This window comes from Populus trichocarpa, chromosome 15 (assembly GCF_000002775.5).
Source record: "Populus trichocarpa isolate Nisqually-1 chromosome 15, P.trichocarpa_v4.1, whole genome shotgun sequence".
Classification (NCBI taxonomy): domain Eukaryota; kingdom Viridiplantae; phylum Streptophyta; class Magnoliopsida; order Malpighiales; family Salicaceae; genus Populus; species Populus trichocarpa.
In genome coordinates, this window is record NC_037299.2 from 7,538,776 (window position 1) to 7,564,801 (window position 26,026).

Here is a 26,026-nt window from a genome sequence, read left to right on the forward strand (position 1 = left end):
TCAATATGTGAGGCGTATATTGTTGAGGAGATCTCAACATTTATCTCATACTATTTCGAGCTTCATTTGAGAACGAGGATAAACCGTGTTCCACGGCATGATGATGGTGGTGAAGTGCATTCAAGTGGGAACTTGTCAATATTCTCCAATCCTGGAGGACCCACACCTAAAAATGCCGTGAGGGGAAGATATTTGTCTGAAATAGAGTTCAGACAAGCACACAATTATGTAATAATGTAATAATTTGAAACATGAAATATTTATTCTTCTTTAATGGTCATCCCTTGTTATTGTGTTGTGTGTGCTGTAAGATTGCAATTCAAGATTTTTTGACAGGGTTACATAAAAAAAATAAGAAACATTTACGGTTTCACCGACGGGTATACCGACGGACTATAACCCGTCGGTATTTCACAGAGAGTTGCAAAAAAATTACGGGATTGTGCCACAATCATCGACGGATTTGCCGACGGACTATAACCCGTCGGTATTTCACAGAGAGTTGCAAAAAATTACGGGATTGTGCCACAATCACCGACGGATTTACCGACGTCTACTACCGACAGAATCACTGACGGATTTACGCACATCACGAGGCGCACGCATGTCTGACACGTGTCCGTCTGCACAAATACCGACGGAGTTACCGACGTCAAATACCGACGGAATCACCAACGGCTTTACGCACATCCCGAAGCGCACGCATGTGTGACACGTGTCCGTCTGCACGAATACCGACAGATCGAAAAGTTTGGTGGGATTTTCGAACTTTTTTTGGTGCGCATTTCAATTAATTTCCGACGGAATGACCGACGGAATTTAATGCCACCGACAACAATTAATTTTCGTCGGTAATTTCGTCGGAAAAATTGCTATATATAACCCCCCCATCCCCCCACTTGGTTCATTTTCTTCTCTGCTTCTGTTTCTCTTCTCCTCTTCTTCATTTCTCTTCTTCTCTCGTTTATATTTAACTTTTAGAAGGGATTTTATTGTTTTGGTGGTAGTTTTAAAAGGTATGTATTCTTTTTTCTTTATCTTTGTATTTTTTTTGGTGTTCTTTGTTTTGTGTATTGTTTGTAGATAAAATCTTAAATTCAACACACTATTAAGGTAATCATTTTTTATTCCCAAATTTATTTTGAATTGATATAGTGTTTTTTAGTTTTGTGTATTGTTTGTTTTGTGTTTATGTTGTTTTGTGTAGTGTTTTTTAGTTTTTTAATTTTATTTATTAATTTTATGATATTATTGTTTGTATTGCTATAATTGTTATTGTTGAATTTATGTTAAAAATGTTAATTTATATATATAATTGTTATTGTTGAATTTATGTTAAAAATGTTAATTTATATATATAGAATTACATTTAATTAGTTTATCTTAATTTAGGATATTATTGTTTGTATTGCTATAATTGTTATTGTTGAATTTATGTTAAAAATGTTAATTTATATATATAGAATTACATTTAATTAGTTTATCTTAATTTAGGATATTATTGTTTGTATTGTTATAATTGTTATTGTTGAATTTATGTTAAAAATGTTAATTTATATATATAGAATTACATTTAATTAGTTTATCTTAATTTAGGATATTATTGTTTCCATGTCATTGTTATTGCTTGTTATTATATTTTTATATTTATGTGTACACGTTAATTTCTATTTTGAGGTCCATTAGGGTCGATCGTGTTAGGAATGATATTGATTTAGTTATCTTTTGCTTTTGACCATGTAATTATTTATAAATTAAGAGTCTTGTCTCCTAAAACTTGAAATGTAATATTAATCCGTAAATTTGAATGTATGACTTTAATCTAATGTTTGTAACTCTAAGTACCAATTTAACAATGAATGTTCATAGTTGAAATTGATTCTTTTACTTGAATATCATTATATGATGTTATTGAATAAAATGTTGTGTTGATGATGATGAGTTGGGTTGAGATCCAGGATGATTGGATCGGGATGTGAAATAAAATTGGAAGTATAATATGATTTTGTCGATAACTTGGGACCCCCCAGTATAGGGGAGACTCTGTCGAATTTTTTTTTAAAATAATCGAAGTTAATTATGTAATTATTCGTATAAATTTGTGTAGATGCGTAGAATGAAATCTACAGCACGTCGTCAGAAGACGGTTGCAGCTAGTTCTTCTAGTAGCGAGGAGGACGTATCCTTAGGTGCTGATCACGACAAGGAATCTACGCCAACTTGTGATGCTGCCTCTTCTAGCGCGGTTTCACAGCGCAAAAGCGGTGTGCCTTCACAGCGGGGTCAATTCACTCGCAAGTACCAGGCACAATGGAAGGATGACCTCTCAATGTAAGTTTGTTTAGGTTTTAGTTTTTTTTTTATATACTTATAACATAATTTATGAACAACTAATTAATATTACTACTTTTATTTAATTTCAGGTTCACAAACATTGAGGCTGCAAGGATTATAACATTGGCGTTTAAATCATCGATGGAGATTCCATTGTTTCAATGGAGCCAGGTTTCCAGACATCCTGAGTGGAAACCTAATATCGATGCATGGTTTAAGCGATTTCAGGTCGGTGTTAATTTTTAATTTCCAGCTTATTTTTAATAAATGATTTTTATAATTTTATATCTTGTACTATTTTTATTTTATATGAATTATTTATATACACAGAACCAATTTGAGTGGGATAGGGCGGACAACAATGTTGTGAGGAGGGAATGGGAGAATCACGCGGCAACTAGGTAACATCGAAAATAATATTTATTTTTGTTTTATAATTTTATGTTTTAAATTCTAATTTGTTACTATGGAAGTAGGTTGCGTGATTTTTTGGTATGACACCAAAAAAAAAATCAAAAAGACAAGCGAGGGATAACGGTCTTGAAGGATGGAATGAGGTGGCGGTTTGGCAGGAATTCAAACTGCCATTCATCTCGGGGGAAATATGGACGGCATATATTGAGCACGTGACCTCAGAGCGGTTCTCACGGAGCTCACAGTCCGGCGCCGACAACCAGAACCGGATAATTCATTGTTCGGTGACCACACACATTGGCGGATCCATCCCATTCAGTGCACATGCAAAGCGGATGGTAAGATTAATTTTAATGAAATATATCGTTAATTAATTTGTCGTTCCTTATAATATATTTAACTTTCAACCTATTTTTTCCTTACAGGCTGCGTCTCTTGGACGTGAACCGAGTCCAATGGAGCTGTTTGTAGAGACGCATGTGCGGAGTCAAGACCGTCAAAAGGGGGTGCAGCAGTTCGTGGACAACCGTGCTCAGCACTTCGTGGTATGTTCGTTCATTCATTTTATTTTGTAAGTTATTATTTTCTTGAATTGCATCTTGAATTGCATTTGATGATTTTTTTACCGACGAAATTTTCAGGAGACCTATAATAGCCGGTTGAGGGAGAGATATGGGGACAATCCGTCAACCCATCCAGATTTCGATCCAAATTTGTGGATGGAGGCGGGATCGTCTGGTGGACCCGATAAAAATCGGGTCTACGGGCTCTCCAACACTACGGCTAAAAACTTGCGTTCGGCTCGTAGTGTCTCAACTGTTGGAAGCTCTCCATCAGTATCGAACACCTAGTCTGAGGAGTTCATTGCGTTGAAACAACAATATCAACAACTCTCGATGAATTATGATGAGCTCCGTCAAATAGTCATGGAGATGAGATCAAAGATGGGTGACGATATTTGTGCAGCTTCTTTTTGGCCGTATGGTCCCGGGAACAACCAGCCTCCTCCTCCTCCTCCAGCCCCGCCGCTATTCTAGTTTAATTTTGTTTTTTAAACACATTAAATTTGTAATGAATATTATTTAACATTACTTTTATATTTTTAATGTTTAATCCATTTTTATTTGTTTATTAAGGTTTTTTACTATTAATAAATTATTTTTTTATATATTTTAAATACATACTGACGGATAATATCCGTCGGTATTTCACAGAGAGTTGCCAAACAATTACCAGCCATGCCATAATTACCGATGGAATCTATCCGTCGGTGATTAAATACAGATGGATTTACCGACGGATACTGTCCGTCGGTATTTCACAGAGAGTTGCCAAACAATTACCAGCCATGCCATAATTACCGACGGACTATACGTCGGTAAGTCCATCGGTACATACCGTTGAAATTGCCGACGGATTTATTCCGTCGGTAATGTTCCCGCGGGAAACTTTTTTTTTGGCGCGCGCGTATCCGTCTGTAAGACCGTCGGTGTTCCGTCGGTGGGTGTTTTTTTTATTTGCGACAGACTTAGCGACGAAAATGGGAGTTACCGACAACTGATATACCGACGAACGTGTTCCGTCGGTGAGGCCGTCGGTAATTATTTCACAGACAGATTTCATTCCTGTCACCGACGGAATTAGTCCGTCGGTAAAACTGTTTAATGGTGTAGTGGTTTTTTCCTTTCAAAAAATACATTGGAAAAGTCCATATTTTTATTTTTTTTTGCTAAAAAAATATTATCTTACCCGCACAAGTAAAATAGTTAGCCTTTGCTATCACAAAATAAAAAAGGACAATATAATTACGAATGCTAGACTAAGATTGTCAATTACATTCTGTTGTGATCTAAATAACTAGTATACCTTATACTATTTTAAAACACAAAATAAATTTTATCTTGCTCGAATTTTAAGTTCTTATCCAAATTCTGGCAAAAATATTTTGGGTTTACTTTATCCAAATTCCGTTCCATATGTTTCCTTGAGAGATTGCAGGGAAGCTCTATCCATCCCATCTTGCTGAATTTTCCGGGAGCTTTCTCAAGCATGAAGGTTAAAGAAAAAGCTTGCTTTTAACATAATTTGGAATGGTCGGAGCACATGCCAGCGGACAAGTGTAGTTAAGGTTTGGGACCTCAAGTTTCCTCGCCCCCAGTCCTTTGAAGAAGGGATGTCTTTTCTTTTGTCCATTTTGCTTGGGAAAATGGAGCTGTAGCTAGTGAAGCCGATATACCGTGTCAAGAAATGAGCATCGTCATATGCATTTGAGTCCCACAGTGGATGTGACCTTAATCTCCCCTCCTCCATTTCCCTCCACGCGGGCGTATGTGTTCTCTTCTGAAAGTCTCGAAGAGTTGATGTATAATTAATCTCTTCTCAAGTCGGGACTAATTGGATCTTAATATATGATTAAAGATGCCATTTTTTTCTCTTAATGAAAAGATCATAGCTAGCATGGACACCAGACATTGCGACGAGGAGCAGAAATCAATATATTATGCGCAGAAATGAGGAAGGAGGTAGTTAATACAGTGGCAGAGGTCGCTGGATTTGGTTAGGTTGATAGTTTGCAAGGACTTTTGACATGTAGCTAGCTAGTCCCACAATGGAGCTTCGTCTCCATGAAGAATTTTCTCGACTCGATAACGGTTCCATAGAGAAACGCCAGAAAGCCAGCTAGTTCAGTACAAATTCCAGTTTATATGATTCTTGTGTGCATCAAGTCATCTTCATTGGAAAGTGACTTGAATGGTAACACACATGGGGATGTGATGAGCGATGTCCCCCACAGACGAAATTGGCAGCTTGAGGCTTGAAAAGGATATATGCTGGCTGGACAAGTGGTCACATGCCTCTGTGTACTGCTGGTCTGTTTTCCTTGCTCTAGACTGACCTATGTATGCGCCCCCGCGGATCTACTGCAAGCAAGCAAGCGAGCAAGTGATGCCATCAACAGCTGTTTTCACGCCTATCTATCCCATGCCATGATCATCTTCATTAATAATGCCAGTCCTTTTCAGCTCAAGATTATTTTAGGATTTCTATTTCATTTTCTCGATATTGCTGTACATTTCGATTTCTTTTTTCACGCTATGCCCCTCTCTATCTCTGTACATATGCACACACATTCTCTCCCGCCCTGGCTAGAAAGCTACAATTATAACCTGTAGGGCTGAAAGCTACACGATTTGCTGTTTCCCTCTTATGAGGATCGATCTGCCATACAGCCATAGTGCCATGCAAAATTAAGAGGCATAATTAATTTATATTGTGAAGTTGGCCACAGCCTTTCGAGCATTGTCAAAATCTTTGGTTAAATGACTACAAATCATCGTCATCCACGTGCATGGCAAGGGGTCCCTTAGGCCCACCGTGTATGTCGCTTTGTCTATACAATCTGTTTGCTAAAAGGAAGGTAGAGGTATTTAGAAAGTGTAAGATATAAAAATTAGACTTACTATTGAGGGGTGTTACGGTATCTAGAATCCATGTTGTAGGCCCGCTTTTAAAAGTGAACCCATGAAAAATAGTAATAAAAACCCAACCGTGAATATATATAATATCCATAAAAAATTACTCCAACTCGATATATCAAACCCTCTCAGATCCAAAACAAAATTGAATAGGTACTTGGATTTATAATTTATAAAATATTAGAAGTTGGGTTAGATACAATTATGAGCCATTAATTTAGATAGGTCCATTAATTTAGAATTAACTTTTACTATTGATCTTTTTTTTTTAGTTTAACGTGGGTGTCCGGGCCAGCTTGCGCGCACCTCGACTAATCCCACGGGCCCTGAAGTTAATGAGCATGTAAGCCTCCAGTGGCCATCGTATGAGCAACCACATGGCTCAAACCTGAGACCACAGAGAGAGCAAATCTCTTGGTCCCAAGCTCTTACCACTGGGCTACCACCTAGATGGTTCTATTGATCTTTTTCTTATTTCTTGATCTTCTGTGTGTTCCATGTGGCCTATTGTTCTCCTACTTGTTCTTTATTACAACTGTTATGTTTTTATTTTCATGAAATACGAAATAGGTCTCACACATCTCACCCTCTTATGTTAGGACTAAAATTTAGAAAAATAAACTTATATAAACAGTAAATTACCCTAAGCGAACATGGTTTCCTTTAAGTGAGAGAGAGAGAGATGTTAGAAGTTTGGAGCCAACGAAGCAAAAGTTAGGTAATACTGGCTTATGAAGAAGATTGCTAAAGGATGAAGAGGAAAACATAGGCCAGCCCCTTTAAAGTCTCTTTATACAAGGATACTTATCAATCTCTAAACTTTTGAAGAAAGTTATGATAAGGACCAGACTATCCATTGGAATCCATTGAGCATTTAAAACAAAGCCCTTAAACACAGTTCAAAATGATTGGTCAGAGATCAATAAGTTGAATAAAAGGGAGGAAATTAAGTCATAAGTACTCTAACATGGGGAAGCTTTAAAGCTTGGTCAACATTCGAGGAACTGGGAGAAGAAATGGAAGAAGACATATTTAATTTCTCAAATGCCTTACTAGATCGAACTAACTCTGATACCGTATTAAAAATAACTAGAGAAGTATGTAGGAAATGAACTCTTATATTACGTTACTCTTAAATGAGAGGAAGTCCTTATAGACTTGGACTTGAATACAATACTAAACACATATATTTATACTCGTCTAGGATAATTTAAAAGACTTAAAAAGGCAAAAATATATCTTTAATAGTTATACTAGGAGATACATAGGAGAACTAAAAGAATACTTTGAATTCAAAATTAATCGCAATAGTGTCAACCCAATCCATAATAGTATTATTTAATAAATAGGATAAAAGGATAAGAGTTAAGACTCTTCCAAAGATATTGAGGCACACCATTACTCTTCAGGCTTGAGTATTCGAAGGATGTTCAAGTACATCAAGAATTTTCAGGTACATCCTGGCTTTTCAGTTACAAAGATTGTAACTTTTTATCCTTATAATTGTGTTTGCTAGTAAACAAGTAAAAGAAAGTAAAAAAATATAAGAAAGAAAAGAATATGGGAAAGAGACTCTCAAAGAAAACTCCTTGCTAATTCCTAAAAGAATTGTTTCCGTAAACAACATACACCTAGACAATGAATAAAAAAATGATTCTATATTATTTAAAGTGATTATAAGTAGACTAGTGATATAAGTTTCCTGAGACATGTTTATAATGCTATTTTTTCCCAACAAATAACCTACTTACTATATATTTATTAGTTAAAAAAAATTAAATATTTATTTCTTATACATTGAATTTTAGGTATCCATTAATTGATACAAAAGCAACAATTTAGGGAAACTAATTGATTGTTCTTCGATAATAAAAAGGGTGACATGGGGGTACTGGTTAGAGCGAGAACAAAAAATGCAGAGGTAAGGGCTATAAGGCTAGCCAACTGGAAATTTGACATCTTTATTTTCTTCTATCGATGTTGAGACTTTTGTTTTGACTGACACACACACACAGATATATATATATATATATATATATATATATATATATATATATATATATTGTTTGTCTAATATTAATATTGAGCATGTATATATTATATTGGATCTAAAAAAATAATATCCTATAATTGTATTAAAAAAAATATAAATATTCTATACTTATAGGTATATGATACAAATGTATATATGTCGTATTGGGTTTCATATCAAAATTAACAATATCCATTGCTTATCGAATAAGGAAACTATCTAAAAGAACTTAACCATTTTGGTCAGTTGGCGTTGGTATCCATCAAATTTGGATTGAATTATCATCCCTACACTTGTTTCTACAATAGGTTAGAGACAAAAGGTTTATGAAAAATAGGTCTAAATCTAGATCCATTATACCATGAGACAATCCTTAGAAGTTCTCATTTAGAAAAAAAAAAAACAAGGAAGAGAAGAAAGAATTAAGGAAAGAAAAATAACGATGTACAAAAAAGGTTAAAACACCCCTCGATAAATAACAACCAATGAACTCAATAAACTAAATAAGATAGGATCTAAGAAAGATTATAGGAGAGAAGAGAAGTGAAGAAGAAAAAGGAAGAAAACAAACGTGATATAGGATCTAACGCGAAAGCATAACAAGGATAACAACAAATATAGAAAGATAAATAATTGGTCAAAATAGGGTTAAAATACAAAGAAACCAAAAATCTTTTTTTATTTCTAAAATATTAATTTGATAAGTTTTGTCTTTCTAGGAGATTTACACTTCTTTATATAGGTTTGAAACCAACTTTAACAAGTTAGGAAAAATCAAAATTCTAAAACGTGAAGAAAAGATAGATAAAAATATAAAAATCCAGAAAATCCAGAAAAACAATGTAGCTAGTAAAAAAAAAAACAATGTCATTGTTTTTAAGAAGAATAATTTTTTTTTTACATATTATTGATTGCTTTATAGATACTCATGTATTAGCATGATATGCAAAATTTTGATGATAATTTTCTAATTAATATTCAATGAGAAAAAAAAATTATTCCAATTCATTTTGTTTTTAATCAAATTAAGAACTTAAGAAAAAAATATATGTTTTTCTTTTTTGAAAAAAAAAATATCAATAAAAAAAGCAGGAATTATACTATAATTTTCTTTCAATGAAGTATTAATTATTTATGTTCTAATAAGAAACAACTAAAGACACCCTCGTAACATGAGATTAGATATCTTAATATGTATTTTTATCTTAGATTCCTAACTTATTTTTTTAATAAACATATTTATTATCATTTATTAGCACCTATAATTCTTTTTTTTAATTGAATGCACATATCAACTTTTTAGTTTGTAATTAAAAATTTGATTGAAAAAAGCTCGCTTCACTCCACAACATAACATATGGAATGAAACTAGTATGTAGTAAAAGAACTAAGGTATAACCCTAACTGCTTCACTATTTATATGAACAGTGAAGCAACTTAATTTTTTTTCTTTATTTTTTTGACTTTTTTTCTTCCAATTTTTTAGACTCTTCAAGAAAGGGATTGATTTTTGTTTTGATTTGATTTGATTGATTTTTTTGGGTGAATTTGGGGTGTTTAGGTGTTGTTAGATGGTTTGTATTGCCTTTTATGGTATTTTTAGGTGAAAATTACTTGAAAATAGATTTTTTTTAAAAAAAATCCTTCTCCTGATTTTTCAGCTACTATAATGGTGCTCAGATTTTGAGACTAACAGGCTATAGATTAAAAAATAAGAGCAATTGTTTGCTCCTCTTTCAAAAAAAAAAAAAGAAGCCCTAACATGGGTGTGCCTGCCTAGTTTGTTTGTTTTTTTTTTCATTAATTTAGTTTTCTAAAAATAATTAATTTAAAAGATTAATAATATATGAATTTATTAAATTCTTAAATTAATTAAGAATATACTTTAGATGTTATTTTATTAAATACTATCCAATTTTTATTTTGTTTTTGAATAAGAGTTTAATAGTCTTTTTATAATATTAGTAAGTTTTTTTTACAACCTATTATTATTTTTGAAAAAAAGAAATTACCCAAGTCTAATTGGATTCATTACTCAAGTCACTGATTTAACAAATTAGTTTAGATTAACCTGAGTTGATCTACAAATCAATAGTTGAAAACAAATATTTCATATACATTGAATTTGTAGTTTATAATGAAAAATTTACTTACAAATAAAAAAATATATTAACAATGCATGCAGTTTTTTATGTTTAAAAAAATTATATGACCTACTTTGAAATGTGCACCAATTACTCTAGTGTAAAACTAAAAAAAATGTTTTTTTTAGAATATAGAATGTTAACAAATGCTTTGGATTTTTGTAGGTAATATAAGAAATTCTTTGAGAAAGGAAAAATATACAAAAAAAGACGTAATGTTAATTTAGAAAATACCTTATACTTGGCCCACTAGAATAGGAAGTTTTTTTTTTTTTTTGAAAAAAAAAACTAAACTTAGGCCTTGTTTTAACTCTATGTACTGAGAATTATTTTTACTATCACACTAAAAAGATTCAATCACAATTTTAGATGCGTCCAAATAAATACAATTGTTTTTTGAATTAAATAATTTTCTTGTTAGGACATAATATAGATTTTATGAAAGGATATTATCTTTGGATTATGTAATAATAAAATTTCATCCGTATCTAATTTTTCCCCTAACTATTCTATAATTATTCAAAACGTTATGCTTTTTATATATACACATAATGATTGTCATTACATATTTAAATAAGGAGATATCATTTCATACACAATCTTAGATATAATAAATAATTCATGTTGGTCTACGCTTCTTCTGATTGAAAAAAATATTACCTATCAATTTATGTTAATTTTATCTTAAGGTATTCTTCAACAAAATAATTATAACCCCACATATTTAAGTGGTGAAGCCATAATTATTATAAAGAGAAAATTTCTTCGCTCACACGGAAAACAAATTATGGAGTAATTAATGCATTTTTATTTGGACCAGGTTGAAAAAGAAAAAAAAACATATAAGAAATAAAAAGGAAAGTTCAAAAAATTAAAATAAAAATTAAAAGAATCATCTAGATATGGTGTTGGCGAGACCCAAAGATTGATGGGTTTGGTATTGGCCAGATTCAAGTATTGTTGGGTTTGGCCATCACCAGACCTATCTCTTGATGAGTTTGGTGCTGCCAGACCTAGACGTTGTTGGACTAGCAGCAATTGCTAGGTCTAGTAGCTTGGCTTGACGTTGATAGGTCAACGAGCTGGTTCTAGCACGCCGCTCTCGAGGATGTTGAGCCAGGGAATTTTCTACCACCATGGTCCGATCATGGTTGGATCTGCTATACCTATGGATTCAAACATAATATTTGAATCTAACACTATCAAATTCTATAGATTTTTATATAAAATCTTAGAGGAATTATTTCTCAATAAATAGGCTTAATTAAACAAGTCTACACTCCACCAATATCATTAGGTGTATTAAATTCTCTCATGGCCTACTATGTCTCCATCTTTTAGCTAGATAAAATGAGTGGAATATAGCTTGCAATACAACTTAAAATATCACAAAGGTGAAATTACACTCTAGCTTGTCCTCTACACAAAAGGACAAAATTTATGGGCTATAAATACATCACGAATCTTTCTAAATAAATCACAATCTTCATTCTCTACTGCAAACATATTTGAGATAATCTCTCTCTAGAATATTATTGTACTTTCTCTCTCAAAAAAAATATTTACTTTAGTATTTAAAAGTCCTCACAACTACCAAATGAGATCTTTTGCAGGTATTGACCACAAGCCAACCACAAGTCACCTTGACTTACCAAGCACCAAGTATAAGCTATCAACCATCTTAGCTAAAGAGAATTGATAAGATTGCTAAGACCATTTGATTAAATGATTATCCAACCCAGGAGTCCTGTTCCTAAACTACTTGGATTTTTAAGACATCATAAGTGGCGCTGTTTGTGGGGACTGATAAAAAACACCATTGGTTTCTTTCTAAAACTTTCTTTTGGCATTTCTAGGTCAATCCATGACACACAACCAATTCCCACCTGGGATAGGATGCAAGACAAGTCTACTCATTGCCGTGGACACTCCTAACCAATCAGAGTTTCAACATTTCACTAGTTATGCACAACTCTTTACCTATAACGTGTTGGCAACTCGATGGAAAAATCAGACTTTGCCACTCTAACAAGTCTTAACACCCTTAACAATACACAATGCCTTAGCGCCATGGCCACCGGCTGCACTAGGAGCCCGTAGACGATTACACTACCTAGAGTACACTATGCAAAATAACAGTTATAGGAGTTCCTCAAGGGGTCACTAGTGCCATTGTAAAATCCATGCATAGAGCAAATACTTTAAACATACTCCCCCTATCTACTATGGGATGAACATTAGTCACCATAATCGTCATTCTACGCCAAGATCCTAAGAGCCCAACAGACAAATGATTAAAAGACAGTATGTGTATGAGCGAAAATGTCTATATCCCCCATCAGTGAAGAGGTTTTTTCTTGTCTAAACGTATATTGAACACTTGACTCCTTGAGGACTACATTTGTATAAAAATGAGTTTGGATAACTATGATGGCTTAATCAATCCAAGATAGCTTAGAGTTGGTCATCTAAGAATGTGACTCGATGTACAAGATATTCCTTACAACCTTCAGAGGGTCTGCACGTGCCTAATATAACAACTTGAAACTAAACTCTATTGAAGGATTCAATGACCTCTATGCTAAGTTAGTGACACGCTTTAGCACTAATATACTTGCCAATAAAATCTCCATAAGCTTTTTAGTGTTTCGTAACAAGAGGGCGAGTCTTCACAAGCATATTTAAGGAGATTTAATGAGAAGATGCTCAATGTGAAAGAATTGCTTGAGTTAATAGCCTTAGAAGCTTTGATAGGAAGAGTAAAGGAACACACCCTTTAGAAAAACTTTTATGCCTTACCAGACATAAGCTTTTCCAAATTGAAGCAATTTATGAAAAATCGCATACGGGTTGAAGATGCTAGTTTGCTACAATATGGATCTTCTTATATTTATAAGGACAACCGACGTGAATGACCTTCAAAGTAAAGTAATCAGAGTAGTCAAAGAAAACATCTTAGTGCCACTTCCAAGATATGTTTCCTCCAAAGAACCTCTCCTATACCTATCACTCAAATCACCTTAGGATGTATAATTCTTGAAAAGAATAGAAGTTTCTTGAATATGAATGACATATTAAAAATGAATTTTTATTTTTTTGAGTTGATGGATGAAGGTCCATCAACACTTATCCTATGAAAGTGCAATTCTCCTAGGAAAGGATGGACTTGGTCTTCCTAGTGCTATTTGCACCACTTTTCAAGGGATGAACATGGTCTCTCCAGTGCTATATACACCCCTCTCTAAGGGACATACTTGGTCTCCCTAGTACTATACGTACCACTCTTCAAGTGATGGGCATGGTCTCCCTAGGACAACAATCTCACTCTCCAAGGGATGTATTAAATATCTCCCTGATACAATAGCAACACCATCCAATCACCACTCGGGGCTCTCATGCCAAAAAAAAAAAATGATCATGATGACCACTCTTCAGTGGAGGGTTCTTCAGCCCCATGGAAATGCTGGGAAAACAATGGGCTCCCACTCTCTAAAGAACCTATAATCACTTAGAATTTTCTAAGTATAGGTCTACCCTATTTGGGTTCCATACAACAACTTAGAAATTTTTATAAATGATAGGCATGGTACCCTCAATCTCTTAGAATTTTTCTAAATATAGATTCTTGATATTTTTTATTTGAAAGAATTTCTTTCGGTTTAGATTTTATACGAGCAAAACTCACCTCCTTACCCGAAATGATATTGCAAAGACTGGAGGCTATTGATGAACCAAGATTTTATCAGTATATTTTTATATATTTTTTCAAAAAAATACTGGATAAAAAAAACATAAAGGTATAATTTATTGCATTTTTGGGCGTGTTGGACTGGCACGCATCAGCACTAAATGCACTCCAATGAAGGTGCCCTAGGTCTGGAGTTGCCAGATATAAATGCTGCTAGACTAGCAGCTACTGCTAGGTCCATCAGCTTGACCTGACATTGCCAGACTAACGAGCTGGGTATGGCACGCGACTTTCGAGGATGTCGAGCCCGATGATTTTCTATCATCGTGCCTCAAGCATGGTCAGATTCATTACACCCATGGATTCAAATATAATACCTGAATCTAATGCCATCAAAGTCTATAGATTTTTACTTCAAATTTAGAGGAATTATTTCTTAACAAATAAGCTTAATTAAATAAGTCTTCACTCCACCAACACCATTAGGTGTATTAAAGTATCTCATGACTTCCTGTGTCTCCATCTTTTAGCTAGATAAATTGAGTGGAATACAACTCATAATACAACTTAAAATATCACAAATGTGAAATTACACTTAATCCATTCCTCTTCACAAAAGAACAAGACTCATGGATTATAAATACACTATAAAACCTTCCAAATAAAAGTTTATAATTTTTATTTTCTACTGCATGTATATTTAAGAGCATCTCTTTCTAGAATATTATTGTATATTTTCTCTCTAAAAAAACACTTACTTAAGCATTTGAGAATCCACACATCCACTAAAAGGAATTTTTTGCAGGTACTAATCATAAGTCATCTTAGCCTACCAAGCACCAAGTACAAACTATCAATCACTTTGACTAAAAAGAATATATGAGATTGTTAGAACCAATTGATTAACTGATTACCTAATATGAGAGCCATGTTCCTAAACCACTTGTATTTTTTGGACATCATCACATATATTTGATTTATTGGAAGTCTAGGGTATTAGTCGAAAACAAAATAGCTTTATTCCCTAATATATACTTATACTCTTCTCACTCATTTAATTAGTTATCTCAACATTTGACAAATTCATTGAAAATCATAAATAATAATATATTAGTTTTCTATATATACATGTTGGATAGCAAATGCCAAACAATTTTGCCACCTATAACCTAACCTAATTGGTCATCTCCCTTAATCACATGATTTGAATAGGCTATTTATTTTTTAAACTAATTTTTAGAACATACAAGTAACTTCAAATTTCCATGTCTCTTAATTAATTAACTTGGTAATAGATCTATCATCTTTAGACAAAAATAATAAAGACAAAAATATGTTTGGTTGACAAGATAAAGATGGAGAAATAAAAATAAATTTATTTTTAGGACAATTTTGGAGTAAATTTCTGTATTTTTAAAACAAGAGGTACAGTGAAAACAGGTTTTCACAGACAATATTTTTTTTATTCTTGAAATATCCTTGTAAAAACTCTCAAATTTAAAATCTCTCAATTAAGATATGTTAGAATAAAAATGATTATTATCAGAGTTTTAAAACCCAACTTGAAGGTCGATCCAAGAAAAATCCCTGGTCACGGGTCGGGTTGACCCAAATCAGCATAAGGATAAAATTTATTATTATCATAGTTTTAAAACCCAATTCAGGGGTAATCTGAGGCAAGGTCTGGGTCACAAATCAGGTTGATCGTTGACCCCGTTGACCTAGGTCAGTGTAAGGATAAAAATAATTATTATCATAATTTTAAAACCCGATTTAGGGATTGACCCTATATAAGGCATGGGTCACGTGTCAGGAGGGTTACCTAGGGTTGATTAAGATCAACATAAAATAAAAATAGTTATTATCATAATTTTAAAACTTAATTCGGGGGTCAACCTATGACAAGTCCAGAGTCATGAATCAGGAGGATCAACTCGGGTTGACCTGAGTCAATGTAAGGATAAAAGTTATTATTATTATAGTTTTAAAACCTAACTTAGGGGTCGACGGGGCAAGGCCTAGGTCACAGGTCCGGAGGGTCAACACCTTTTGACCCTAGTCAACTTATGAATAAAAAAATATTATTATCATAGTTTTAAAACCTAACTCGGAAGTCGACCTAAGGCAAGGTTCAGGTCATTGGTCGGGAGGGTCAACCTAGATGACTTAAAATTTCTTTAAAAACCAAAGCAACTTTGTTTTGACCGAAAAAATTAAAAAAACAAAAGCAAAAGGTTCTTGACCCAAGTTTTATCTTAGGTTAACTTGTTTTTTTTTTGTCTGGTTCAGATCGAGTCAATCCTTCCTATATTTATTTCTTAAACTTGGACCAGTCCAAGCTTTGGGTCAACCCGTTAAGTTAATCCTGGTTTTATAACTATGATTATTATATTATTATTAATTTTAACATTCAATATAAACTAAATTAAAAAAAATCTAATTATTATTTTTTAAATATACAAGTTTGATATCAATGTATATTTAGAATAAAATAAACTTTTTTATATTTTATTCTGTTTTCTAATCAAATAAGATACAATAAAAATCATTACTATCAAATACAGGATTGTCCGTCTCTTTTTCTGTTTTCTTTCTATATCTTCATTGTTTCTGTTTCTTGTATCCGGAGAGAGTAACCAATCTCTACCCTAAAGAATACTCGAACGCTCGCAATCTGACTTCGATAGTACACATTAATTCATTTTCCCAGCTTGAACTTTCGTTAGAATGCATGGTAGCCTTGGAGGCCTGACATCATATGGTTACTACTTGCAAGATCTCCTTTATCTAGGGCAAATTTGGCTTGTTTCTTTCACTTCTCTGAGGGTATCTTGAAGCATCTGGGATTATTTTCCTTTACTCTTAATTGGTTTTGAGATTAGTTGATTTAATTCCCTTTTATTGATTTTAAAACTTGACTAGTACTTGAGAATTATAGACTATGATCATCTACAGAATATCTAAGTTATCTGGAGATGATATCATTTACGTGTATGGACAGCAAAACACACCCACCAAACTTTTAATAACCAAAAGCACATTCTAATACACCAATCACTGGTATGGCATCAATATTTACCAGCAAAATGTAGTAGTATGAGCATCACTGGTATAGCAGCTCATGCAAAGCACATACACAATCATGTCTGTAGCAGTAGAATAAGCTAGTTAATATTATATTTCTTAAAGGATCAAGTACTCTTACACCGAAAGATTCAGAACACATAACATAATCATAAGTAGGAGTTCATCAGATGTATTTTTTTTTCCTCACTGATCTACATTTTGAGCCCTTGCATGCTGCCATCCTGCAAAATCAACCAAAAGAGAACCAACACATATCTAGCTAGCTAGCAAGCTATTTCCTTTTGCTCATCAAAAAGGTTTTCCTTACCTTGGAACCACTTTGAGCTGAAGCATTATTAGCTCTTTTTTCCATAAACGCCATTGCCTCTTTCTCTTCCTTTCTCCCACTTTCAGCTTTTTTGTTTTCCTTCGGTTTGTTAGCTTTCATCTGATCCATTTGATACTTGCCAACATGCTTATCTTCTTCCTGCTTCAAATGAGCTATGCCATGATGGCTTGGGCCAGAAGAAGCATCAGAAGCCATAGAATCATCACTGTCATCATTGTAACTTTTATTGTCACTTCCACCACCATCAGAACTATCTCCATCGTCACTGTGCTCATCGTCATCACCACCATCATCATCCTGTGTTGGGGAGCCAAGATACATGGTCCACCCAGATTCACTACTGTGACACTCTTCCGCGACAAAGATTTGGGAAGACTCCATTACTGCGAGCAAGAAGTTGAAGAACAGGATGTTTGTGAAGGGTTTGGCCTTGGTGAGAATTAACAGACAGGAGAATCGTGTGTTCTTATATAGGAACTTGAGGACCTGTGTATGTAGACACCTGAAAAAGCCACTTAAGCCTTTTATCTCTCTGACCAAGAACTGTTTTTCAATACAAAGAACAGATATACTCTTCTCATATATATTTTGAAAGCTACACAAATCCACTTTTCTTTAATGGCTAGGATAAATATCACCACCTGGAAATCTAAACACAACCCATTAATTCTCTGACTTGAATCAGCTGAAGACAGCTAGAAGCTGTCAAGGAAAGTGAAATGCATCTTTACAAAAGGCATAAATATCAAAGTTTCTTGAATTTGAAAGGACATGAGTTGTTCACTTGGTCATTGGGTTGCACAAGTGAAGATACAATCCATCTTTACTCCTCTGCGTTTGTCATTAATAAAAAAGGATGCTTTAAATGCAAAGGGCAGATTGGCTCAGTCCACAAAACTAGAGAGAATATATATATATATATATCTGCAAGACTCAATGTTTTAAAAGCTAAATAGCTAGAGGAGTACCTCTTCAGTCTTCACTACCAGCTCATTTAACTCTCACTCCTTTATAATTTTGTCCTGTCATTAAAAAATGAACAGGCTTTTACCTGTGTAAAAATTGCGAACAAGCCAACTGTGAGTTAGGTTTTAGATAAAGCTATATGAGAGGAACTTGTTAAAATAGCTTTCTGCTTCTACAATCCTGTCCTCCAATATGCTGGCGCCTGTCCCCTACGCAAAGCAGGATTATGTCTTTGGTATGAGAGGTACTGCGTGCATATATATATATATAATCCAGTTATTAGCTCCTCGATAGACACATTTCTAACTCTGTCTTATGAGTTAATTACAATTTGGTATCAGTAACTTGTATCTCTCCCCGCGTCAATGGAATATGTTTTTCAGCTTGTTAGAAGTGATATCTAATGAAACAATATCGGACTAGATTGGTAGAAACTCAAGGAGATCCATTAATATTTCTGCTGGGAAGTTAACGAAATCTTTGGGCTCAATTTGAATGGTCATTCCCTTGTACATTAATGTTTCAATTTCTTTTTTCCCTGGAAAGTACTGCTTTGTATAAAATAACAGTGATCAGACAGATAACTTCCAGAATTTACTTCTGCATTAATTCATTTCTGAAAATGAATTTTGTAAGATTGGAATGACCCTTTGAATGGTCATGGTGTATTTACTGAGCTTTCATGGGTTTGGTAAGGAAATCTGTCCTCCTTACTGGGGTGGGTTCAGTTTATACTCTTGCTGTACAGCATATTCATTGTGAGAGACCCATGATATATTTTATTTACTGCAATGTAAAATTACTCCTTGCCATGATCGTATAGTCTTCATAGCTTCATCATTAACGATTTGACTCTTGCTTCTTTAATGATCATTGTAATGCAAATCAAGTAAAATTCAACAAAGTGATAATCTGATGCCCACTTTTCCATCCCTTTTTACTAAAATTATATATATGGCCGTGCAATTCTACCAGGCAAAGCCATACCTACCAGGAAAATACATAAAAAAAAGGGTCTCGTTTTGCAAGGAGCACATGCTGCGCTCCTTGGGCACTCGTGGATTTGATGACCGAACACCAAGTAAGATGAAGAACATCTGGTTACTACTAGAACTACCTGTTTGTCACTGCTAACCCTAGATAAAAACAAGGAAACAAATGTGGTTAATTGGCATTGATGATTGACTAGCCCGTCGATGGGTCCTCCATGTTTTGGAGGTTAAAGAAACAAAAAGAACTCGAAGAGTTCAAATCCAGTAGGTCTGGGCACCCCATGTCCCCATACTCGAAAGCATGATTTTGATGGTTCCCCACTTATAATTAATCTGTGACTTATTATATGGTATTACCAGACAGCTTTGGCCCATGAATTATTCTTGCTGCTTGTCCTGATCTTTTCGAATTCGCACCTTCAGCTGCTCATCTCTCTGGCCCCCACGTGAGGATTGAAAATATGCATGGTTTATTACGAATGGGGAAATCCTTTCTAGGATGGAGATCTTATAATTCTCATTACTTTTAGTTTTTACCATGAAGACGAGCGTGTGCATTAAAAAAGAAAAAGAGAAAGATGCTGTTTATTCCCACTTTCTGTTCAAAAACTCGAATGTTGCTGTATTTTAAAAGTGTTTTGAAAAAGAATTAAATTTTTATTTTATTATTTTTTTTAAATTAATCTTTTTAGATCGTTTAGGTGTAATATATTATTAAAAATAGATTTTAAAAAATATAAAAATATTATTTTAATATATTTTAAAATAAAAAAATATATATGCATGTGCTTGGCTAATTTATTATTCCCAGAAACTCAGCCGGCATCAAAGCACCCGCATGCTTAATTAGACAAGTACAAAGCTTGTAATTTTCAAACACTCCATCCGTCCTCAGAGAAAGGTTGTGGGATTTGAAGGGGGTGGCCGGTCGCACTTTCTCCGATTGGTAAATTATGTGACTTTTATCCTATTGTGGGCTCTCGATCTATTATATAACTTCATCGACTGCCTGAATCCGGCGAAATTGCACTCACTTGTAAGTTGACTACCAATTGTCAAATATGCCTAAGAAACAAAACAAAATAATTTCTCTTAAAAATCAAAATTTCCCATGATGTTTAAGAAAAAAAAATTATAACGACCCAGTTTTTTTATTTCCTATAAATTTTTATTTTTAACTCTTCAACATTGAAAAAATAATTGTTGAGAAAGTTTGATAGTTTCTTTTACTTTTGGAACTTGTAATTTTTTTTTTCTTTAAATCTTAATTGTTGAGATGTTTCGAAAATTTTTAATTGTTCGATAAATCAATCTTTTGACTAATATTATATTTGTTCAATTCTTAAAAAAAGGTTAAAAAAAAAGTTATGGTCCATTATTTTCTAATTGTTTTGTTAAATATTTTTAACATTTTGACTCTTTCACAATTTAACATTTTCTAAATTATATGTTTTTTAAGAAAAATAAATAATTAAAATTTAAAAAATTATTGTCTGACAATTTTTGTGATTTTTTGAGCAATTTGAACTTTTTTTAATCATTAGAAATTTAAAAAGTTTAGTGCCCGGGTATTGTTAGAATTTTTTATTTTTTAAAGTTTTGAGAATTTATTTTTTTAAAAAAAACTTTTTAATCCTCAACATTTTCAAAAATATAACTTAAAAAATACACTTTTCAAAAACCCTAATTTGTAATCTTGTTACAATGTAATATATTTTAGTTTAATGTAACTGAATTGACTAAAGTTTTCAAATACATTAAAATCTGACCAAATCTTTTATATAGAAGCATATTTGTTGAATTGAAGCAAATGCATGGATGATTTTGAGGTTTTTTTTAACTAATCAAACTTATTTAATTAAATAGATTTGAAAATAAATATTGCACATAATACAGGGAAAAAGTTTAAAATCTTCAAAAAGAAAAAGAAAAGCCGCCAACCTCATCTTTAGAACAAAATGGTTACAATAATTGTCCAATTACCATACACACGTACACATACACACACACACACACATAAATTATATGCAAAAATATAATTAAAAGTTTTTTCTAAGATAATTTGCTATTATTATGGAATGAATATACGAGGTTTCATTGGACTTGAAATCCACAACTATAGAGTGCTTCAAGGCGCTACTTTCTTGGCTAAAATAACTAATTAATATTTTATTGCAGTAGATGTTGTATTAGTATAATTAACAATACTTAAATAAAAATTAAAAAAGTATCAATTGTATTAGTATTCACATTGTAAAGTCCTTATTTACCACATCCAACTTATATTGGATTTGAATTTTAAGTTATGTGCAATTTTATCTATATAACGTTATAAAGAGGTTATCCAATAGATGGAGATCATGACCAACTATGTACCTATAATTTATTCACAAACTTCACTACAAGATTTCACAGTTTTACCGACAGAAAAATTCTGTCGGTGTGTGATTAGAAGTTCATCGGTGATTTTTTTACCGACGTCATCACCGACGGATTACGTCCATCGGCTTTTCCTTCGTCGGTGATTCCCCATTCCGTCGCTATATCGGTCAGAAAAACAAAAAAAACCATTTGCTGATGGTTTTACAGACAGAATTTGCGCGCCAAAAAAAAAAAGATTCCCGCTTGAAATATACCGACTGGATTTTTAGTCCGTCGGTATATTGTGATTGACCGACGGAAAATAACCGTCGGTAAATCTGTCGGTGAGTGTATGAAATACCGACAGAATATGTCCGTCTGTAAATTCGTCGGTAATTGTGGAAGCTACTGTTAAATGCCGACGGATTAATTCTGTCGGTAAGTCTGTCGGTGAGTGTTTAAAATACCGACCGAATTCATCCGTCGGTAAAATCCTTGGTAATAGTTTTTTTCTTAATTTGTTTTTAAAAAATTATTTAGGATATATAATATAAAACTATATAAATTAATTGTAATACAAACCAATTATGCAAATAAAATTTATATTAAACATAAAAAAAAACAAAGTTAAATAATATTCATTACAAATTGAATATGTTTCAAGAAAAATATTAAATGAAGTTTTAAAGGTAAATAATGTTGATTACAAATTAATATAAAGATGATGGAGCTGGAGGAGGAGGAGGAGATCCTGGCGGAGGCTGGTGGTTATACGGCCAAAAAAGATTAGGCGCACATGTTCCGCTATTTGACAATTTCATAATCATTTCGTGAAGCTGTTCATAAGCCGCTTCATACTCCGCTTTTTGTTGTGCTTGAGACGCTTTGAGTTGCTTAGACTCTGCTCTTTGTTCCGCTCTTTGTTGTGCATGAGACACTTTGAGTTGTGCGTACTCCGCTTTTAGGTTATCGTATTTCTCGGTGAGTTGCTGCAAAGCCACAAACTCCTTAGATTGGGAGCTCGATATTGATTGGGAGCTCCCAACGGTTGAAACACTACGGGTCGACCGCAAGTTGTCGGTCGTAGTGTTGGAGAGCCCGTAAACCCGATTTTTATCGGGTCCATCTAACGAGCCAACCTCCATTCACAAATCCGGATCGAATTCCGGATGGGTCAAAGTATCATCCTCGTATCTCTCCCTCAACCGATTATTATAGGTCTCCTGAAAATAAATAAAAAAAGTAATCATCATATTCAATACAATAAACATAATAACTTACATAATAACTTACAAAATAAAATGGTTGAACAAACATACCACGAAATGCTGAGCACGGTTATCAACGAACTGTTGCGCCCCCTTCTGGCGGTCTTGACTCCGCATGTGCGTCTCCACAAACAGCTCCATCGGGCTCGGCTCACGTCCAAGAGACGCAGCCTATAATGAAAAAAGATATATTAACAACAACTGAATTTAACGATATATTTCATTTAAATTAATCTTACCATCCGTTTCGCATGTGCAGCAAACGGAACGGAGCCGCTAGTGTGCGTTGTCACCCCGCCATGAATTGGCCGATTCCGGTTGCCAGCATCGGACTGTGAGCGTCGTGTGAACCGCTCAGACGTCACAGTGCTCAAGATAGTGCGGCCATATATCTTCCGGGATGTATATCGGTTTGAAATCCCTCCAAACCGCAACATCGTTCCAGCCTTGGAAACCCCTATCCCTCGCGGTTTTTTTTTGTCTTTTTATGTGCTTCATACCAAAAATCACACAACCTACTTCACGCAACCAAAAATTACATTTCGAAACATAAATTTTTGTCTAAAAAAAATCCTGTATTGTTTTCGATCTTACCTAGTTGCCGCGTGATTTTCCCACACCCTCCTCACAACAGTGTTATGCTCAATGTCCCAGCAGAATTTGTGCTGTGTATAAATAAATAAGTTTAAATAAAAATAATAATTTATTTATAATTATATTAATAAGCTGAAAATTATAAATTAATACCAACCTCAAACCTGTTAAACCATGCATTGATTTGAGGCATCCATTCAGGATGCTTGGATATCTGACTCCATTGAAACAATGGAATCTCCATCGACGATTTAAACGCCGATGATTATTACTCGGACGGCTTCAATGTTTGTGAACCTGAAAATAAATGAAATAAATTCAATAGTGATTACTTCATAAATTATGTTGTAATTTTTTTTAAAAAAACTAAAACCTTAACAAACTTACATTGAAAGGTCGTCCTTCCACTGTGCCTCGTACTTGCAGGGTAAATTGATTCCGCTGCGAAGGCACGCCGCCTCTGCGCTGTGAAGTACCGCTGGAAGAGGCAGCATCGGTTGACGGCGCAGGTGGTGTAGGTGCCTCTTCTTGAGAGGCACCTAAGGAAATATCATCCTCGCTGCTAGACGAACTAGCTGCGACCGCACCTGAGCGACCAACTCTGGTTTTCGTTCTACGCATCTACACAATTTGATACAAATAATTATATAATTAAATTCAAATGTAAAAAAAAAATTCAACAGCACCTCCCCTATACCGGATACTACCCAAATCCACAAACCTGCACATATTAACAATAGCCACAACCAATTTACCCAATCTATACTAATTATTCCAACATATTCAATTACTAATCCTAAGGTAAATTCAATATTAAGAATTACAATTCAAGTAATTATTCAATAATTATGCCAATACAACAAACAATAAATAAATAAAAAACTCTAGAATAACAATCAAAATAAATGGAAAAAATTAAACACAAAGCATGCAATAATAGAGTAAAACTAATAATTATTCCAACATATTCAATTACTAATTCTACGGTAAATTCAACATTAACAATTACAATTCAAGTAATTATTCAATAATTATGCCAATACAACAAAACAATAAATAAATAAAAAACTCTAGAATAACAATCAAAATAAATGGAAAAAATTAAACACAAAGAATGCAATAATAGAGTAAAACTAATAATTATTCCAACATATTCAATTACTAATTCTACGGTAAATTCAACATTAACAATTACAATTCAAGTAATTATTCAATAATTATGCCAATACAACAAAATAATAAATTAAAAAAAAACTCTAGAATAACAATCAAAATAAATGGAAAAAATTAAACACAAATCATGCAATAATAAAGTAAAATTAATAATTATTCCAACATATTCAATTACTAATTCTATGGTAAATTCAACATTAACAATAAATATTCAACAAATTAACTAATAATAATTATGCCAATACAACAATAAAAAATATTCAATAAATTCAAAAAAAAAAAACTATAGACTTTAGCAATGAATTATGCAAAAAAAACTATAGACTTTATCTACATTACAAAAAATACATCAAAACAAAAAAAATACCAAAAAAATAGCAAAAAAAAACTATTAAAGTAAAATGAAATAGAGGAAAACACTAACCTTTTAAACTGATGAAGATGATGAAGAAAACTTGCTAAAGATTGGAGGTGAAAGCTTTGAAGAATGGAGAGGAAAAAAATCAAATTCTTAAGGTGAGAAACGAAGAAGAAGAAAAAATGAACTGAACGGGCGGTCACTTGAACTTATATGGCAGTTTTACCGACGGATTCACCGACGGATATAAGATTAATTATTATTTTAATTTATTCCGTCGGTGATGTGTTAAAAATCCGTCGGTAAATTTTGAATTTCGCACCAAAATTTTTAATGACCCTCCATATTTTTCGTGGTCCGTCGGTAATTCCGTCGGCAAGATGACGTGGTCAGAGGCGCATTTAATGCTCAACCCTTTGAAATTCCCGCGGTCCGTCGGTAATTTTGTCGGTAAAATTGACTCGCCGACAACTTACCGATGGATTTAAATTCGTCGGTGTGGCCGTCGGTGATAGGGTGGCATTTCAAGTAATTATTTTTGAACTCTCTGTGAAATGTCGACGAATTTAAGGCCGTCGGTGATCGGGTGACATTTCAAGTAATTATTTTCGAACTCTCTGTGAAATGCCGACGGACTTAAGGCCGTCGGTGATTGGGTGGCATTTCAAGTAATTATTTTCGAACTCTCTGTGAAATGCCGACGGACTAAGTCCGTTGGTGTGGCCGTCGGTGATGTTGTGGCATTTCAAGTAATTATTTCATGTCACAAAATATATCATCCATGATCAATAATTATTTTAAGTAATTATCT

The 26,026-nt window shown here is 33.5% G+C and overlaps 1 protein-coding gene across 2 annotated transcripts; it reads right to left on the minus strand.

Annotated features, from left to right (window-relative positions):
• Positions 1–17,235: 17,235 nt before the first annotated feature.
• On the minus strand, positions 17,236–18,642 carry LOC7456619 (protein SOB FIVE-LIKE 3). 2 transcript variants are annotated; one of them, XM_002321688.4, is made up of 2 exons: positions 18,472–18,642; positions 17,236–18,005 (listed from the first exon to the last, which is right to left on the minus strand). In XM_002321688.4, the coding sequence occupies exon 2, from the start codon at positions 17,882–17,884 to the stop codon at positions 17,447–17,449; it is 438 nt and encodes a 145-aa protein (XP_002321724.3). In that variant the 5' UTR covers positions 17,885–18,005; positions 18,472–18,642; the 3' UTR covers positions 17,236–17,446. The 2 variants fall into 2 exon arrangements, with proteins under 2 accessions (XP_002321724.3, XP_024441646.1); XM_024585878.2 differs by lacking the exon at positions 18,472–18,642 and adding an exon at positions 18,145–18,427.
• Between the last annotated feature and the right edge of the window lie 7,384 nt (positions 18,643–26,026).